The 21,619-nt window shown below is 31.3% G+C and overlaps 1 protein-coding gene across 2 annotated transcripts in view; it reads right to left on the bottom strand.

Moving 5' to 3' along the window:
* The window catches only part of spel1 (DNA mismatch repair protein spel1), a 181,230-nt gene that overhangs the window by 81,890 nt on the left and 77,721 nt on the right, over positions 1-21,619 (bottom strand). For both annotated transcript variants that reach the window (XM_085821872.1, XM_085821875.1), the window contains 5 exons: positions 21,507-21,565; positions 16,243-16,363; positions 10,352-10,465; positions 9,193-9,326; positions 8,848-8,964 (listed from right to left, as the gene is read on the bottom strand). In XM_085821872.1, coding sequence (XP_085677998.1) covers positions 8,848-8,964; positions 9,193-9,326; positions 10,352-10,465; positions 16,243-16,363; positions 21,507-21,565 — 545 coding nt within the window. The remainder of the gene's footprint in view (positions 1-8,847; positions 8,965-9,192; positions 9,327-10,351; positions 10,466-16,242; positions 16,364-21,506; positions 21,566-21,619) is intronic.

Genomic DNA, 21,619 nt, shown 5'->3' on the forward strand with positions numbered 1-21,619 from the left:
ATTTGATTCTTGAAGTTTTATATCTATTTTGTATCGATTTTCATTTTGAACTTGAATACTTCGATTACTTATTAAGGATCGAGCTACTGTCATTAGACTGCGTGGTAGGGCAAAAGCGGCCTTCACAAGGCTTCAGAATACTATTTTTTCTGATTTATCTAAAAATGAAGTAATTTTGTATCTGGAGCGCTTGGAAAGGATTTTTTCAGATTTTGATAAATTTGATGCCCAATTACCAGAAGAGCAGTCAGAAATTGAAGATTTTGAATCAAAGTATTTTAGTTTGAAACTTCAGTATCAAAATTTATTAGATGTATTGAATGTGGCTAATGTGCCAAATGTTCCAAGAAATTTTAATATTAGTAACTTTAAGTTAACTAAGTTGAATATTCCTATTTTTTCAGGTAACTTTAATGACTGGATAAATTTTAAAGATTTGTTTGTGGCAATAGTGCATAATACTTCTTTATCGAATATACAGAAATTTCAGTATTTAATCGGATCACTTGCTGATGAACCAGCTTTTATAATTAAACATATTCCATTATCAAATAATTCTTATGAAGAAGCATGAGCAAAATTGCTTGCTAGGTACGATAAAAAGAAGCAAATAGTACAATTGTTAATTAAAACATTTCTGGATCAAAAATGTATTTCACAGGTTGATAATGTTAATTTACGGCAATTAGCTGATACTTCAGATGAAGTTATCAGAGGTTTGAAAGCTCTTGGTGACAAAGCAACTTCTACGGATCCATGGTTAATATTTATGTTGCTTCAAAAGGTAGATTCAGAAACTTGAAAGTTACGGGCACAGAAAACAGCGGAAGAGGATTTTCCTACATTGGAATCATTTTTTGAATTTTTAAATTTAAGGTGTTCTTCTCTTGAAATTATCATAAATAAAGAAGCGGAAGCTAAAGTCGTTGATAAAAATAGTAATGTTAGTTCTAAAACGTTACAGAATTCTAAATTTAGTAATACTAAATGTTCGAAATGTAACGGACTTCATGCGTTATATAAATGCGTTAAATTTAAGAATTTGGATGTTACTGCTAGAAAGAACTTTGTGAGAAAACAAGGATTGTGTTTTTTATGTTTAAATTCACATCTAGTCAAAAACTGCAATTCACAGTTTAAGTGTAATTTGTGTAATTCAAAAATGCATAACAGTTTCTTGCATGAAGCTATTAAAGCTAACAACGTACAGCTTTTAACAGCGCCAAATAAAAACGAAAGCACTCCAGAGAGAATTTCGAATGAATCATGTGAGGGTCAAGTTCAGGTAGTTATCAGTAATACGATTCAAAACTGCAACTTGGCGATTTTGCCTATGGTTCTCGCACTCGCATTTTCGTCCAGTGGCAAAACTATCGAAATTAAATTATTACTGGATTCCGGAAGTGAAAGTTCGTTTATTTCTGAACGAGCTATTCGAAGATTAGGATTAAAAAGAACAAATCAAAGGTTACTTTTGCGTGAAATTGGCGGAGTGCCAGCTTCTAATACTCGTGGCTCTAATAGTGGTTTAAAGATTAAATCAAGGTTAAATAATGAAATAATTGATGTTAACACATACATTTTGGATAGCTTAACTTTTGCCATTGCCGGAACAAGTCATTAATGTAAAGCATATAGAATACATTAAATCTATTTCGTCAGCGGATCTGAATTTTGCTCAACCCAAAGAAATTGATTTGATTTTAGGAGCTGATTATTTTTTCTCAGTTTTAAGATGTGGCCAAATATATGGTTCGAAAAATGAGCCTGTAGCTCAAAATACAATTTTCGGTTGGGTGATTGCTGGGAAAGTTGGCAATAATATGGAAGGCCAAAAAACAGCAAATTCACATTTCATAAAACTAGAATAATATAAATATTGATTACAAACTTAAGCGTTTCTGGGAAATTGAGGATATTGTCGATGTTGGGAAGAAGGAATTTCTGACACCTGAGGAACAATTTTGTGAATCACATTTTCAAAACATTCATACTGTTAATTCAGATGGGCAATTTGTTGTAAAACTTCCATTATATAAATCGCATTTGAAGTTGGGTGATTCAAAACCGGCAGCAATTTCTAGGTTACGTTCCATGGAACGAAAATTCTAAGATAATCCGGAATTTGAAAAACAGTATAAAGATTTTATACATGAATATGAACAGTTAGGACATATGACTGTGATTAATGATGATTTATCTAACAGACTGAATGCAGAAAAGTTTTATCTTCTTCATCATGCGGTCATTAAACCTTCTAGCACAACGACAAAATTAAGAGTAGTTTTTGATGCATCTTCTAAATCTGAAAACGGTATATCATTGAATTCTCTTTTAGGGGTAGGTCCGAAATTACAAAGAGATATTTTTGAGATTTTGATTAATTTTTAATTTCCTAAAATTGTTTTCACAGCCGATGTGGAGAAGATGTATCGTCAGGTGATGGTAGCCCCAGAAGATCAGAATTATCAATTGATACTTTGGTGATACAATTCCAGTGATAAAATGCACACGTACAAGTTAAAAACAGTTACGTATGGTCTTTCCTCTGCTTCATTTTTAGCAACTCAATGTCTGAAGCAGGTAGCTTTAGATTCTAAAGAGGAATCAGACATATCTCGTATATTGCAAGAGGATATGTATATGGATGATTTATTGTCGGGTGCAAATACAGTTGATGATGCAGTATCCGTCTGCAAGAAAGTATCTTCAATTTTACATTCACATGGTTTTGATTTGAGGAAGTGGAATTCAAATTCTGTAGAATTCTTAACTGAATTTAAGGAACATTGTTCACTGAATTCTGATTTCGAGATATCTCCTAATTCGAGTTTGAAAGTCTTAGGACTTTTTTGAAATTCAACTACTGATACCTCTAGTTTTAAAGCTACAGTGCACATCAATGCACCACAGTGCACATCAACGCACCTATAACAAAGAGACGCATATTGGCAGAATCTGCTCGCATTTTCGATCCTTTAGGTCTCTTATCTCCTTGCACTATATTGATTAAAATATTTTATCAAAAGCTATGGTTAGTTAAAGGCCACTGGGATTCAGTTGTTTCCCAGCATATCTCAGACAGTTGGTTTAAATTTCGAGAGACATTCAATAAAATCAATAATTGTGAAATTCCGAGATGCGTCATACTTACAACGGACAGTGTTATCCAACTACATGGATTTTCTGATGCATCTTCGTAGGCCTATGCAGCAGCCATTTACTGTCGCCAAAAATGCAATGGTACGGTTAAGGTAATAGTACTTTTGGTATCAAAGACTAAAGTCGTGCCTATAAAGCAAGTATCCATTCCTCGATTAGAACTCTGTGCTGCGTATTTGTTGACCAGATTAAGGCGATCTCTATTAAACATTTAAAAAAAGGTTTAATTTTGAAATCTATGCGTGAACGGATTCCAAGGTAGTTCTGTCTTGGCTATCCACTCATCCACGTAAGTGGAAAATTTTTGTGGCAAACAGAACATCCCAAATCATAGAAGTGATACCTATTAAACATTGGAATCATGTTCCCTCTAAACAGAATCCTGCAGACATTGCTTCTCATGGTATTGAACCTTAACTCTACCAAATTGTACTTTGTGGTGGAATGGTCCACCATGGTTGCGTCAGGAAGAGGAAAAATGGCCTAAATATGAATTAAAATCTGAAGATGATACTGAAGTAAAGGCTGAACAAAGATCTGATCCTATTTTTATTTCTCATATATGTGAATCGAATGATTTATTAGCTAATTTGTTCGAGCATTATTCTTCACGTTGTAAAATTGTTCGTATTCTGGCTTACTGTCAAAGATTTATTACTAATTGCAAGAAGCATCTTGTGACTCAGAACATTTCACGCAGTGGTATTAACTCCAGCTGCCTTATGCCGCTAACATTTCTAGAGATTCGAGTAGCAGAAAATGTCATTATTCGTTGGATTCAGGATCATTATTTCAAAGATGATTTGCAATGTATTAAGGAAGAGAAACCTTTACCCAAGAAGAGCCAACTACGTTCTCTATATCCATTCGTAGATAAAGATGGTCTCTTATGGGTGGGAGGACGTCTTCGAAATTCATCTTTAGCACTTAGCATCAAACATCCTGTCATACTTCCTTCTCGACATAAATTTAGTGAATTACTAATGAAAGAACTTCATATTACTTACCTTCTTGCTGGTCCTTCTTTATTATCACACCTCATATGGCAATCTTACTGGATAATTGGAGGGAAGAGACTGACACGCCTTTGTGTCAACCATTGCTTAATATGTCATCGATTTACAGCTGCTTCAACTCCGCAATTGATGGGTGACTTACCTGAACATCGTGTGACTCTGGAATGACCTTTTTACGCATCTGGTGTGGATTACGCTGGTCCTATTACCATGAAATTTAATAAGGGTCGTGGCTCTAAAACAACGAAAGGTTATATAGCTCTGTTTGTTTGCTTGTCGACTAAAGTTGTGCATATCGAAGCAGTCAGTGACCTCACAGCAGCCTCGTTTATCACAGCATTTAGACGTTTCATTTCACATTGAGGTGCACCACGTCACATTTACAGTGACAACGGCACCAATTTTGTGAGAGCATGCCAAAAACTGCAAGAACTAAATCAGATTTGGGAAGAACATAAAAGAGGAACATTTCTGAAATCAGGAGACCCGCATACTCGGAAATTGGCCGAATATTCCGTATAGTCGAGCATAACTGGAAAAAGAGGAAGGGGGGGAGATTGTAGCCTTCTGTTCCTTGTATGCAACAGAATTGGTTTCCTGAGAACTAACTAAGTCATCTAATGAATGGCATTTTATACTTACTGCTTCACCCCACTTCGGAGGAATATGGGAAGCTGGCATTCGCTCAGCAAAATTTCATCTGAGAAGAGTATTGAAAGAAACTCTTTTAACTTACGAAGAGTTGTCAACGCTACTTACCCAGATCGAGGCTATTTTGAATTCACGTCCACTTACGTACGTGAACAATACTGATATTGACTCTATTAATGTTTTAACCCCTTATCATTTTATTACAGGTGATACTTTGACTTCCTTTCCAGAGACACATCAGTCTGTTCGCACAAGGAGTTCCAGGTGGGAACTTGTACAGAATCTACGTCGCGGATTTTCAAATCGCTGGAAAAAGGAGTACTTGACTTCTCTTCAGCAGAGATGCAAGTGGCAGCACACTAAACCCAACTTAAAGGTCGACACAGTGGTTCTTGTCATCGAAGATATATCTCCACCTTTAGCTTGGCCTATAGGACAGATCATCGATGTCCATCCAGGCAAGGACGGCTTAGTTCGCGTACCTACATTCAAAACTAAAACTGGTGTCTTCAAAAGACCAATTAATAAACTTTCACCTTTCCCTGTGTATCAGGACTAAACCTGATAGGGGGGGAGTATGTTCACTTCCACGCCTATCCAAATAATTTCCACCTTTTCATTGCCCTGCGTTATCAACACGCTTTTGAGATTTGTCGTTCGTAGAATTCGGTCGTTAAAAGCGTAGCTGGCCTGTAACGGTTGTAATTCTTATTTTATAGCTTATCTGTACTGTTGAATTATTACTAAATGTTTACATGTGAATGTTATATTATTACACGTATTCAGTTTAATTTAAATAGACCGAGAGTGACTGAATTTATTAAGTATATTTAAAGTCGAAACTGCATCATCCATTTCAGCGCCATTCTAACACAGGAACGTAAACAACAGCGAAAAATAAAAATGTTTTATTTTAACAGGCTTCATAGCCACATTTTAGTTAAAAAAATAAGCACCTATAAGCACTTTTCAAGCACATTTTAAGAAAAAAAATAAGCACCTGTCTAATTACATTATACACAACTGCGTAACCTTAAAAATTAGACTTGCAATTTAAAATATGAGCAATGCAATATTTATTAAGAGAATGAGACACCTCAAACATGGAAAACAATTAACTTTTTTTTAAAAAAAAATTTAAATGACAGTTCAATTTACAGAATTAGTTTACAATGAGAGAAAAAAAACTATGCAAAACTAAACTATATTACAAGATTTAATGATGAAATTTCAGTTCAAAATATAGAAAATAAATAATAATAAGCCATATTAATTGTATTCGCTTGGCACCTAATAACAAATACAATTTATTTTCCCACTCATATTAATATTTAAATAATTTAACTTATCAAAATTCTGAACATTTTCTAAATTTTCATTGCATAACAGTTTTCCCTTAACATATATTCCAAGCAAAGTAATTTAAGTAAAAAAGAGGAACATTTCTGAAATCAGGAGACCCGCATACTCGGAAATTGGCCGAATATTCCGTATAGTCGAGCATAACTGGAAAAAGAGGAAGGGGGGGAGATTGTAGCCGTTCTGTAGATTTCTCGGCTAAATAAATGATTTTGACATTTCGATATGTGCATCACATAAAAATAGACCAACGGAACTGAGAAATATTCTGCTTAGAAAGCAAAGTAAAACTCTTTTAAATGTTCATAAATAAATCTCAGACTGAACATCAAAATTAATTGTCTCAGCAAAATACAGCAAACGCTATTGAGCAATACGTGCAACGTAATTCTTCCATACGTGATATTACGCAATCGGAATCAACAGCTGCCGGTATTCGGAGAATAAAGAACTAAATAAAGGAAAAGAAAGAGACTTACTAATCTGAGGTGTTTTTGATTCTACTTTTGAACAGACTGCATTAAATTTCTGAAATAGAATCATTCTTCGCTTGGGTTGGGTAGACCACAAAACTTTTAGTCCTATTCAATCCAGATTGGACAGTGACCAAAAAAAAAAAAAAAAAAAAAAAAAAAAAATAGATATCTTGTGGAGAAAGGGTACCTCCGTACTGTATAATGTATTTGGAAATATATATATATATATCAAGCAAGGTAGTAATTACAATTTTGAAAAACCAATTTGGTCTAGAAAACATCTTGCGCAATATGCTGCAAAATAAGTAAAATATATAAAAATTGTAGTAAGCTCGCCTAAAAGTTACCAGGAGCTGCTGCTCCAAAAGTTCGACATGTTTTAAAAAATTAATACATATGAAAATCAAACCATTAGTCGAGTTGGGCTAATTTACCATTTTCCGCTTACTTTTTTATCCGATTCTGTTTTTTTAATGTTTTACATGTTTAATGGTTTGATTTTCATATGTATTAATTTTTTAAAACGTGTCAAACTTTTTGGAGCAGCAGCTCCTGGTAACTTTTAGGCGAGCTTACTACAATTTATATATATATATATATATATATTGACTATTCGATTACTTTCCTTTTATTTAAGCCATTCCGAATATTATTCCTTAGAAAGCTAATCTGTGTAAAAATACACCCATTTTTGGAAGTTTATCTACTGCAACTATATTATTATAAATATTCATACATATGCTCATAATAAACACGAATATTAACTGACCACGCGGAACGAGAATGCAAATTATTAAAATTATTGATAGAAATTCAAACGTGTGTAGTATTTGGGTGGGAGGAAAAGAATACCGAATGTACCGGATTTTTCTACGGTTTTCGGATTCTTTGACCAATAGAACGACGTGCACCTGTCTGTACTCTCGCGCGTACCGCGGGTTATGTTAATGCAGAGAAAGGGGGAAAAGCTATTTCTGGGAGTATGATTCACCATCTGACGTTCCATATAAGGAAGAAAAGTTGTTTATTTAGTTTCAGTTTTGGTATGGGGGAAAAAATGCGCGTTTATTAAAAAAGCACTAAACGCAAAAAATAAGCACTAAAAACAAAAAATAAGGGCTTTAAAGAAAAAGTAAGCACCTATAAGGGGCTTTATATTTTATTTTCAAATATAAGGACTTATAAGCACTTGTAAGAACAGCTACGAACCCTGTTTAATGTTATTTTTTAAATATAACTTCAATATATTACCATTATTTTAATGAAATTTATCAATGTTATGATGTTTAAAAAAAATAGTCGAAAAATTCTCAGATCTTGGAATTAAAAATTTTCTATAGGAATTGATCTTAAAATTGCCAAAATGTTGATAAGTCATCAAATTTAGAACCGTTTAATAAAAGAATTCAAATCCCCAAAAGCAAAAAGTTGTTTAACAGCTCTTTATAAGAAAAAATGAATTTTGAACTGCTTATGTTTCACTTCTTGCTTAGAAACTCAAGTATCCCATCATTTATATTAGAAATAGAAATAAATTATAACCCATGAACCCATTCAAAAGATAATCATATGTGCCAGCGAATCGCCAAAAATATTCCTCCAAAATGCTAATTCACACTCAAAATGGCAGTTGTAAAAACAGACAGAAATTTCAGATAATTAAAATTAAGGACCTTCTGCTGATTTTGGCCAAAATTAAGGACTTTTAAGGACCAAAAATCGATTCCAAAACATTTTAAGGGCTCTTAAGGACCATACGAACCCTGCATTACTGTTATTAAATCAAAGGTGATAATAAAAAAAAGATTATTTTCTAGATGTGTTTAAATATTTTACTAGATTAAAATCAATCTTTTTCCTACTGAAATTAAAGCATGCACCTTATAATGAACAGTGGTATTTATGAATATTTATTTATTTCATTTCTGAAAGGCTTGGGATTTTTCAGAAAAAGTATGTTTATATCTTGTACCTTTACATACAAAATAAAACAATTTTTCACACATATTAGAGGGAAAAAGATAAAAATTCACCATTTGTAAAACTAAAAACTACATAAATCATTTGAAATAATCAAGCAATAAACAAATAATCTTACTCCGTTTACTGAAGACAAAGTACATATCTTAAAATGAAAACTGCAACAAGATAAAATTCATAGATGTAAAACAAGTAATGATAACCTGCAAGTCCTCAATAAAATTTGCTTTCAAAGCATCAGCATGTAGTCCATCATATTTAGAAAGTGTACTAGTCAGATTTGGTAACTGGAGTATCATCAAATAAATTCTGTACAAATCCTGAAGTAGAAAACTCAATATAAAACACACATGAATAAAAAAAAATTTTGACAAAATTATTTTATTAATTTCAAGACAGTTTTAGATCCAAACTTAGGTAAAATATGTAAAACTTAAAACTTTTATAATCAAATAAAATACATCCGAGGATTACAATTATATTATACAAGTGTTAAATATTATTCATAATAATTACACACCTCCCGTTTTCTTTAAAATGCAAAATACCTGTAAATTAGCTTTATGTCTCTGAATTTTCCGTGACAATGTTTCAAGATCTGGAAACTTGGAAATATACCTCGATGTTTCATTTCTCAATGAAAAGTCATTAACAAAAGTTTCGACAATATCTAACCTTTCCTCTAAAACACAGAAAATTTGTTTGATTAAATACACAGAGAAAAACATTTTTTAATTTAACAGCTAGAATGTCATAAAAATATAAATCGCATTTTACAGAATCTCATATCAGTGTTAAAGCATCTTAAAATTCATGAAACATATAAAAAGCCAGGTGTCTTTTATTATTATTTTATTTTACTTTTTCTAAAAAATCTATTATGAAGGCAATCTATTATAAATGCAAACTGTCTTCACTCAAAATATAAAATCTTGTCCTGGCTAAAATGAATAAAAGAAAAACATAAAAGAATGTAGTACTGTCAGTACACAAAACACAAACCTTCCACATGTCCTTGTGCATACAGGATTATCATACAGATATTACTTGTGCATACAGTAATGCTATTCCAAAAAGCATAAAGACTTTATGTTTCAAATTTAATCAATCTGTTGCTGATTTACAAACTGATGGGAAAACAAAGCCCTGCCCCTGCCCAAAACAAAAGACCTTTGATTTATTTTCCTTATGCTACCGCATGTAACTTAGTTTATCGCTTTTCAGAAAAGAACAGGATTTTTAGTTTTATCTTTCAAATTTAACTGCTCAATTATTGATTAAATAATGATTTAAATGTCATGAAATGTTCTTAGTAAGTTAAATCTTTAATTTTAACATATCTAATTGATAGAAAGTAAAATATGTTTAATTTATCAAATTGGTTATTTTTATGAATATTTGCCACTGTGTTATTAATTAAAAAAGTTTCTAATACAATATATTGCATAACTGGTATAGAATAATTTTTTAAAACTTTTATAATATTCTACACATTTCCCCTTTCTTACATTTTTTTTTAAATGTTTAATGATGCTTTTTTGGGGTATCAGATAGTAATTTGAAGTCTTCAAGTTACAATTTTGTTTTAATTATTTAGTAATAACTATATAAGTAATAAGAAATTTCATATAAATGCTAATTACAAAACATGTGATCTATACACTGCACTTTTCTAGAATCCTTAACATTTATTTTTAAACAGCATACCTAATTTTCGCTTATCCATTAGTGGCTGCTTAATCCACTGCACCAGAAGCCGTTTTCCAGGTCCAGTGAAACAAGAATTCAGATAGCCAAAAAGGAAATCTTTTTCCTGAAAATCTGTTTCATACATTAAAAAATAAAATAAAACAGAGTCCTTCATAGTACATAATCGTATCGTGTAACTTATATATATATATATAATGTAAGAAAGGCATACTACTAACTGAACTTAAAAGGACTTGTGAGGTCAAGAATTTTGCACATTGAGCTTGAAATAAAATTAAAAAATAAATTCTTCAAGCTATAGCCTATGAGCTTAAAGTGACACTTCGGTTCCTTTGCAAAAAAGTATAAACACAAAGTAAAGATCCAATTGTAATGCAAAATGTAAAAATATAATATGTACGAAATACTAATTAAAAAAATAGCAAAAGATGACAGCTTAAGTTGATTCAAATTTAAAAGTTAATATGTATGTAGAATAAAGTGTAAGCTATCTCAAAACATATTTGAAAAAAACTACAAGTATCACTTTAGCTTATAGGCTATGGCTTGAAGAATTTACTTTTTAATTATATATATGTATATATCAGATAAAAAAATTTGCGAATCAAAATTATAATTTAAAAAGCCTCTTAATTGCTCATTTTTAATTTGGGTACTTTCTCTCTAGTAATAACTTTCTCTAAACTGCATCATATCTGAAAACTAATTTTGCATTACGTTTACTGCAACTTCTGCATTGCCTATAGGTTTTAGCCAATCAGATTAATGAAAAATTTTACTATAATTACCGCTGTATAAGTAACGTTGATATCCATCTACACTTCCTCTGTCTATGCTTGCTAGCTGAAGGATATCTCTTGCTTGGCTGCTTTTATTAAAAATGTAATGCACCATCATCAAAATTATGGGATGCAGATTGGTCCCACTGTGAAGTGCACCAAGTAATAAAGATATGTTTGGAATACAGTCAAAAGTCGTTAATTTGGACACCCATAATCCGGACCTCAAAGCTACAAACTTTCTGCGCATGCGTCGCCTAGATGCGTAAGACCTTTACGGCTGCGAATATGCGTGTGCGCGTAATAAGTTTACGCATGTGCGTTTAATGTATAACAGATGGTATAAGCTAAGCTAAAATTATCTAATTCAGTTAATGTTGCAGATTGCATTGTTTCTTAATCTTCGAATTGGATCCGGCTTATTATTTTTTGCAGACTGTTAGAGCAATTTTATAAAAGTAATCTTAAAATTTCGATTATGTCAAATAGAATTTCCAATATATATTTACTAATATGTAAAGGATCTACAAAGCGATAGTATGTTTCGAAGTCCATTAAACAAAAAGTGAGATTGCTGCAAAAATGGATAAAGGCATATCCTTCGTTTCTCTGACCATTCTGAAATCTGTTTATAAATTTCACGTTGCTCTGCGGCGGAGGGGGGGGGGGACACTGCGGCGCGCAATGAATTGGAAGTTGATCTGTCAACACTATCCTTATCTTCAGGGCAGATGTTTTTATTTTATTTGGCTTATAATTCCTTACTAAATGTAAGTATTTCATCTCGATGTACTCCATCTTTGATATGATTTAAATCAAGTTCCTCGTCATTATAATTCGCTTTCGATAGTGAAGAAAATGTCACAGAGGTTATTGAAAACAAAACAATTTCGATTGATAAATTAGTCGGTATTCTCGACAGCAATTATAGGACTTGAACAGCGGAACTTTATAACTAAACAAGATTATGTCTGTTTAACAGAATAAAAGAGAAAGTATCATCACATGAAACGAAGCAACTTAAACAACTTTCATTGAAAGACATGTTTAATAAAGTAAACAAATAAATGTTAAGCTTTTTTTTTTTTTTTTTTGTAAGTTTTGATACCCTTTAGATCATAATTGTTCTTTATTTCATAAATTATGGTTTCATATTTTTAATTTTATAATTTCTGCATGCCATCTTACCAGATTTAAACTGATGATCTATAATCCGGAAAAATCGATAATCCGGAATCGCCGAAGTCCCGACAAGTCCGGATTAATGACTTTTGACTGTATTAAGTGATTTTGTAGTTCTTCAAAAGTTCCCGGCATCTTCTGCTACATAATTGATATTTTCAGTGACCTTCTAATTTTCAATCCACTCATGACTGCAAAATAATGTCTTCCCTTGTCAAACACTCATCTCTCATCAGTTTCAGGCAAGGAACTAAATCATATTATCACACATATAAAATAATCCTGTTTTATGAATTTTTACACACAAAATTTACAAAACAGGATTATTATTTTTTCTTCTTATTCTTGAAGAAATAGTCTTTCAAATTGTCCTTAGAATGTTAATGTAGAATGGTTTGAATTTATGCTAAGATGCTCCTCATTATTAGGCTGTATATTTTTAAGATATTTTTCCATGTTATATATATTTACAACAAAAATTAAGTCAAATATGCTAAGCTTGTACAACTTTCAACAGTTCGATACTAATATTAAAGTTATCAGATACCCACTGAGTTACAGAACAATTAAGAAAACTACAGATATTCTTATTTCCAGAAGATAAACAATTTAAAAGAAAAACGTTTATATGCACTTAAATTCAGCAAGTGTTGATTGACAGCACATGTTGCAATACATGTCATTTTTCTTCACATAGTTACTATACATATAAAGGTCAAACAAAATCTATATATTCCACATAGACTTAAATAGAAACAACTAATTATTTATGTTAGTTACTAGAGTACAAATTCAAAATCCAGAACCATCAGGAATTTGGCAATTCCAGAAGCTTCCAGATTTTACATCCTCAGTTTAAATCTACTAAAACACAATTCTTATTATGAAAGAAGAAGGTAAAATTTAATATTCTTTTACTCTTATATCTCTCTCAGTGAATCTCATATAGTTTTAAAAATGAAAACTTTCATTTGGCAGAGTTGCATGATGCCACAATATGAAAAATAAGTCAGCAATTAAATCCATGTCCATGAAGTGTTCTTTGTTTCCTTTCATGACTGAGGTAGGATGCAAATATTTCACAGAGATTTGCATAATAATAATAAACCCAATTTTTATATGAATATTATAATTATTTATAAGTAAATCTACTTAATTTAAATATATAATCTTAAGTACTTCATATCAAATACTTGTAAACCAAACACATAACATTATTCTCTTCAGTACCCATAATACGTAATTTAGCAAGGAATTTTTATAATACACACTAAATGCAAGTGATTTTTTCTTTTAAACACTACTGAGGCATAGAGCTAATTTGGGGGGGGGGAAGAGAGAAAGAATACTGATTATCTTAAAATGCATCACTCTGATGTATCTATTGTAAAAGTAAAATAATTATTATATGCTGTACAAATTTTGCAAAAGACAACTTGTGTAGCAGCTTGGCACAATAACTGATATACGTCATCATATCTGCTAGTAATACAAGCAATATATCAAAAGTTGCAAATTTAAAGAAGAATCCCATAGAAAATACAAACAATGCAAAAACAGCTTGATAGATCCCATTGCATCATAATTTTTAGATAACTGTACATAGGAAGTCTCTGCTGCATCAATATTAAAAAAAAAAAAAAAAAAACTTAAAATGATAATAATAGTGAGGAGATAAAAAAATTTAAGGCCAGAAACTTCCAACATTAATTATAAATTAGGAAACATTTTGTTATTCCTTCTTATAAAGCCCAAATCATTAAAATGCAGAAAATCAATATCAAGTGATAACAGCTTAAATAATCTGATCTTATATAAACAGTTATTTATTCTAAAACTTTGCACAACATTTATGCAGCACTTTTCTTTTCTTCATATTTTTTGTAATACATGCAGTAATTTTACGTTTTACTAAAGCACACTAAAGCTTGTGTGTGAGAAACTATATTTAAGTAAAAGGAAAAAATAACATTGCATAATTACCAACCTTGAAGTGGGGAAAAACTGGAAATTTCCAGAAGGTTCTTCTTGCTACACAGTAACATTTTAAAAGAACTTGAAATCAACTAAAATTCTCTTTATAATGTATGATTTAAGTTATTGAACTTGTGTTTAACAAACAGATAAAATTTTGATTTGCACTTTTCCTTTATGCTTCATTTCGTCATGAACTCCCTCTGCAGAAAATTACACAGACCTGATTATCAAGCAGTTTAGTATAAACTGAAGGAAAAAATTCATAATTGCATGAGTTGTAACAGATATGTTTGGCTGTGTAAACAGCCGTCATTCTTATTTTATATTCAGAGAATGTCATTGATTTAATGAAATAAATTACCAATGTTTAGTCCAGAAGATAAGTTAGATTTGATTTAAGTTCTTTAGGTTAGAATATTGTGATGTTGATAAGAAAAATTTACATTACATGCAAGTGAACTGTACATTTCAGCTATTCTCTGCAATTTTTTTTTAAACTTCCAAGGGATGAGATAGAATAAGTCAAATTAAAGTTTTACTTGTGCATTTGGGATCATTCAGTGAAGTTTTAAATTACATGTGTAAATCAAATTTATAGCTTTGAAGTAACACTAAGGAATGAAAGCTAGATTTAAGCACTTAGAAAGCCCGTCTCCATTATTATTAATTGCATAACATGATTCTGATGTAAAGTACATTACTATTTAATAAGGTATTCTAAACTTTACAGTCTTTGGCTAGACAGCAAAAATCCTGACAGAGAAGAAAATCTTTTATTCATCAAAGTACTCTTAAATACGATGAAAATAAAATTAATTAACATACAAGAATAAACTTAATAATCATATAAAATTTAATATGCAGAACTATGCAGAAAATAACCCAACTGGTTCAGAATTTTATGAATAATAAAGGAAAGGAATTTTAAAAAAATAAAATTTTTTAAAGAATTTTATGATAAACAGGCAGTAATTAAGGATTAACTTAAGATGCTTAAGAGCAAGAAATGTGATGTATATTTGGTAATTTAAAACATTTCTTGCTCTTTTGCATCAAATCATTTTCTATTCAATTAACAAGCAGCAGCAAAATTTACCTTGCACATAATTGCTAATCATTGAATAATAATCTTATGATTATCAAGATAATTTAAATGAGTGTAAATATTGAATATTAGGAAAACAATAATGAATTAAACTTCTTAGAAATTTACTTTTACAGCAACTCTTTTCTCCCCCCCTCCCTTATTAAGCTTTTTTTAAGTTTGTTTGAAAATTTCAGTTTTCATAAAGCTCAAACTCAGAACTCTTACTAATAATATGTTTATGTATTACAGTACAAAGTCCGTAATCCGGACTCGTCGGAACTTTGGCGATTCTGGATTAGGGGTTTTTCCGGATTATGGACCATCAATTTAAATCTGGTAAGATGGCATGCAGAAATTATACAATTAAAAATATGAAACCGTAATTTATGAAATAAAGAGCAATTATTATCTAAAGGGTATCAAAATATACAAAAAAAAAAGTTTAATATTTATTTGTTTATTTTATTAAACATTTCTTTCAACGTAAGTTAAGTTGCTTCATTTTTTGTGCTAATACTTTCTCTTTAATTCTGTTAACAGACATAATTTCTTGTTCAGTTACAAAGTTCCACTGTTCAAGTCCTGTAATTGCTGTGTCAACAATACCGACTAACTTGACTATTTGAAATGTTTTCATTTTCAATAACCTCTCTGTCACTTTCTTCACTATCGAAAGTACGCATGGGTAAACGCATAGCAGATGCGCGCATTAAAAGTGCATGTGTAATTGTTTTACGCGCATGCGTTAAGTTTGTGGCTTTGAGGTCTGGATTATAGATCATTTCGGATAATGGATGTCCGAATTATGGATTTTGTACTGTAATTACAATAAAATGCAATTATTGAACAGAAAAAAAAAATACCTTTTGTATTTTGAGGAAATAATGCAAGACCACTGATGGCTTGTGCATCTAATTTTGCATAAAGTTCTGATTTGAAAACTGATAAAGTGAACTGATCAAAATTGTGCTCATCAGATAAAAGCTGTCAGGAATTAAACAAAACAGTTACTTTAAAAAAAATTTTAAAAATACAAAACCTATTATTTGATAAAAAAAAGAAGGTCATACGTTTATTTCTAACTTAAAAATTAAATTTTCCATATATTCTGAAAAATTATATGTACATACATGGAAAATCGATATCAGTTACAGGACAATATCAAATAACATGTCCCTTTCTTATCATAATTACCTTTCCATGGATGGCCAGTTACTGACCGAAACGTCTAGCGTCTCATTTTTATTTAAAACTCCTATTATTTACAAATTCTGGTGGAAGCAAATGAAACAGTAGGTACGCAGAAAACATTTTGATCTAAGCAAAAATGTGTTATTTAAAATAAACCTAATAATAATAATAATAATACCTGAAGTTCATATGCTTAAGTATTCACCACTTTTGGCAGATCTGTCTATAATCTACCAATAAAGTAACTAGGAAAGAGAAATGTTATTATCATTTCATTTGAGAAAGCCCAAGTATTTCAGAGTGATAGTTATTCATTGCAATGTATAATTATTTTCAATTTTGCTAATAATTAAGCTTGATTAAATACTATCTACTCTTCAATTTCAGCTAAATGTATTCATTTCTTCAGTTCAGAAAGTTATATAAATTAAAAACACGTGAAAGTTTAAAAACCAGCATAGGTTTAACTGAAGTTCATTCCTTATGCAATTAAGAGCTACCATGCAGACCATAAGAACTAACATCAGTCTATTTAAAAGACAGCCAGTATTTGTCAGACGCAGCTGAAATTTCTGCTTGTTGTTCAGAGGTTGGTAAATGTCCCTTAAATGTGGTCAGCTAAAGGGGAAAATATCATGTCTCAAGTTTGAGATGATTTTGATGTAGTAAATTCTTAAGGTAGGTCCACGTGTAAAAAGTTATTGTTGAAAAATAATCACCCTTTTAATTGTAATTCCTCAATTTAGTGTCAACCCACCACAAGCAGACAAAGTTGGTTAATTTTAAATCTGAGTTTGTATATAAGATGACTGTAATCAGGGCTAACTTCACAACAGTTAGGAAACACAGTGAGGTAGCACTTGGAGGACATACATTTACAATGAATTTAAATAAGAGGGAAAAACAGCATTATCAACTATTAAAGGTTAATTGTTGCCTTAAAAGCACCAGACAATGTACTTAACTATACTTTTGACAAGAAATTTCCAAGCAAATATTGGGATCATCAGAGAACTATGGCCATTTGTGGCATACAGGCTCGGAAAAAATTACACAGTTCCTTATGAGAGCAAAACGTGTTAACCAAAATTATTTTACAAATTCTATGTCTGTCTATTTGACATCCATACTATTCTTCCCATGAAGTGGAGAAAAAAAAAAAAAAAAAAAAGTTACTGTATTACAGGGATGTTAAACTCATAGGTACACTTGGGCCAAATAAACAAGGTTTAACTTTACGTGGGCCGCAAAAAAAAAAAAAAAAAAAAAAAAAAAAAAAATCAATATTCATAGAAACGTAGATTTATTTCGAATAATACAATAATAAACATATATATATAGAAAAGAACAAGAAAAATTTAATGTATATGTTCTGATACTTGACATCTCTTCTCTGCTATTATCTTTCCTATTTCGGGAGAAAGTTTGTTTGCAGTGATAACTTTCAACGCTGACCCAAGGTGAGCATCATTAATACGGTTTGTAATAGGAGACTTATTACCTTTCATGACTGAAAATAACTGCTCGCACCGATAAGTGCTACCAAACATGGAAATAATTTCATATGCGAATTTTCGAGTATTTTCAAACCTGGCTGGTAAATATTTGTAAAATTGAGGCACGCCCACTTCAATGAATTTTGCTTTCACATTTGAGTTGCATTGAATCTCGATCACCTCCATTTGCATATGGCTGGGTACTGAGTCAATACTTATTGAGAAAAATCGAAGAAAACAAAAAAAATTTGTCTTCGAGGGAACTAAAATCATTAAACCTCGTTTCAAATTCAGTTGTTAAATTTGAAATTTTTTCTGCGTATTTTTGATACGAACAAGTATCACCTAAACTTGATGATTTGTTCGTGCTGCACGTCGGGAAGTGCATCAAATCTTCATTTTTAAGTTGTTTTTCTCAAAGAACTAGTTGACATTTGAATGCTTTAATTATGTCAAACATGTTCATAATGACATGATCTTTTCCTTGTAACGATAAATTTAAATCAGTTAAGTGTTTAGTTATATCAACCAAGAAAGATAAATCTTGTATCCATATTGGATCGTAAAACAAACTTACGTCTTGATTTTTCGTTTTTAAAAACTGACATATTTCTTCTTTCAAATCCCAGAATTGTTTGAGAATCTTGAAGCAAGATAACCAACGTACCTCGGTATAGTAGGACAAACCCGAATATTCACTATCTAACTCACTTAAGAAAGCAGTGAATTGACACTGATTTAAACCTCGAGATCTTATAAAATTTATAAATTTTTTTATATATGACAAAATATTCTCCATATTTATTACTTTTGTGGATAGAACTTGATGTATAATACAATGCATATGATGAATGTTTGAACCGTGAATTTCACTAAGGTTTTTTTCTTAGTAATGCTACGAAGCCCTTGTTTTTCCCGGTCATTGATGGAGCGCCATCTGTAGCTACAGATTTGAATTTTGCCAAAGGTAGATTGTATTTCTGCAGAAGTCCAAAAACACAAGTAAATATATCTTCTCCTGTGGTAGTACCAGGCATCGGTATTAGTTCCAGTAATTCCTTAAAAATGTTAAAATTCTTGTCACAAGAATGAAGAAACACTGCTAATTGAGCTTTGCCAGTAATGTCCGCGCTCTCGTCACAGGCAATGGAGAAACTTTCGAAACTAGATGATTTTGCTTTGATCTGATCACTTAAATTCGCAGCTAAATCAGTAACTCTTTCCGCAACTGTATTTTGAGACAATGAAATTGATTGAAAAGCCTTCACATTTCCAGGACAAACAATTTCTCCAGCTTTCATTAGGCATTCCTTGATGAAATCACCGTCAGTAAAAGGCTCCGAATGTTTAGCTATCAACTTGGACAAGACGTAGCTTACATGTACTGCCGCTTCACTTTCTTGCAATACTTTACTAAACATGGACTGTTGCTTTTTCACTCCTATCTTGAGCTCTTTCAACTTTTCTTCTCTCATTAATCCTTCGTAATTGTTATATTTCGATTTGTGTTGTTCGTAATGACGTTTAATATTATATAACTTTGGTACATTAATATTATTATTACATATCAAGCAGCTTATTTTATCTTTTATTTCACAGCAAAAATATTCTAATTCCCGTTTTACTTGGAATATTCTATGTTCGTCAGCGATTTTTCGTTTAATTTTACTACCACTTGGTTTTGATATAGACATACTGAATACAAAGGGCTGGAATAAACACGTTTAACGTTAAAAAGTTAACAAAAATCTATTCTTTCCACAAGAGATAAATCAAAATGCTGAAATATTTCTTCAAAAATATTCTAACAATATCACAAAATGTCAAACGTTTAGCAAAAATCAATTCAAAACAGAGAAACTAATTCTATCTCACAGCGAAATCGCTACATATCAATCACAGCATTAAGTAAACAAACAGTTCGCTAGAACAGCTACTACTGAGATGAGTTGTTTGTTCTCGGCTTTTATAAGCTTTATAATTAATTTCTCGAATATACTGGAAACATCTATAAATATCTGGATTTTTGTGGATGGCAACAGCTATTACGAGATATTTATTTATTAGGTATTAAATGCACGCGCTGTTCTATTTTTAACCTTCCAACGCAGCTGTCTTTTCAAAAATCGTCTGCGTTGCTAAGGCAACATGAAGCAAATCTAATTACAATTCTATATAAAAAAACTAACTAAATAAAATAACTATGAAATCCGTAGCAATATGAATTAAGTAATAATTAATAATAAAGCAAAAAGCATGCACATGCATGCATCAATATATCGTAAAAAACTATGATTGGAAAACTGAGACCATGAGTTCGGCCACATTCGGCTATCGGGGGATGCGTACAAGTTCTGAGTGCACGTGTCCCCCAAAAGCCGAAGGTAGCTGAACGCAAGCTACTCACATGCATTTGTAATTTAAGTAGTGTGTGTGCCAGCTCACTGTGAGTAATCTAACAACACTGAATAAATTATCGTTAATTACTTAGCAGTAAACATTTCATTTTTTTCTTCGTCGATATGTTATTTTATTATTATATATTATTATTTGTCGATATATTGGCCGGGCCACTAAAATATTTGTTGTGGGCCGCATTCGGCCCGCGGGCCACGAGTTTGACGTCCTTGCTGTATTACATAGCAAAGTGCATTTGATATAGATGCATAATATAAAAATAGACAACAGAAAAATCATTTATTTACAATTAACGAACTGAATGCTACCCTAATACCTGATTTATTAAAATTTACAAATTAAACTTAGTATGCAACAGAATCATCAGCTCAGGGACTTCCTGCTCATGTCAGATACAACCAGAGGAGTGGCTTTAAGGCCACCAGAGATGCCAAATCTTTATTCCCTTAACTCTGATTCTCATTTTTATTTAAAATTTCTTTTATTTACATATTCTGGTGGAAGCAGATGAAATAGCAGCAGGACAGATTTTGATATAAGCAAAACTGTGTTAATTAAAATAAGCCTAATAATAATAAATAATGTTCATATGTAGTATTCACAGCTTTTTGCAGATTTGTCTATAACCTACTAATGAAGGACTTATAATAACTTAATTTGAGGTGAATGATGATACTTAAGTGACATAAATCAGAGAGAATACATAATTTGTTACAACCACTAGCATTGCTATTCTGTCACTGACTATATGTCAGTGTCACATTTTGATAATCTTACTAGGAAAATTAATGTTACTAAATGTACCACTACTTTAGTTACTAATGTGTATATGAAAGCTTAGGCATCCTGCTCATGATTTCTAGTACTGTAATCCCTTGCATTACTTGAAAAATAAATTTTCTATTACAGTATAATTTATTTTCAGAAATAAAATGTTATCATGTAATGTTAAAAATTTAATCATTATAACATTCATGCATAAAAGAAGTCTAATCATATACAGAATACAGTTAAAATATTACCTGCAAATATTTTATAACTGCTGCAACAGAATGCAAAGCCACTCTCTTTTCTGGCTCATCTGTGAAAGTAAAGATTTATATTAAATTAGAATGAAATTGGATGGGAAGATTTT

This window comes from Stegodyphus dumicola, chromosome 1 (assembly GCF_044657685.1).
Source record: "Stegodyphus dumicola isolate Sdum_Otavi_A_Nest chromosome 1, ASM4465768v1".
Lineage (NCBI taxonomy): Eukaryota > Metazoa > Arthropoda > Arachnida > Araneae > Eresidae > Stegodyphus > Stegodyphus dumicola.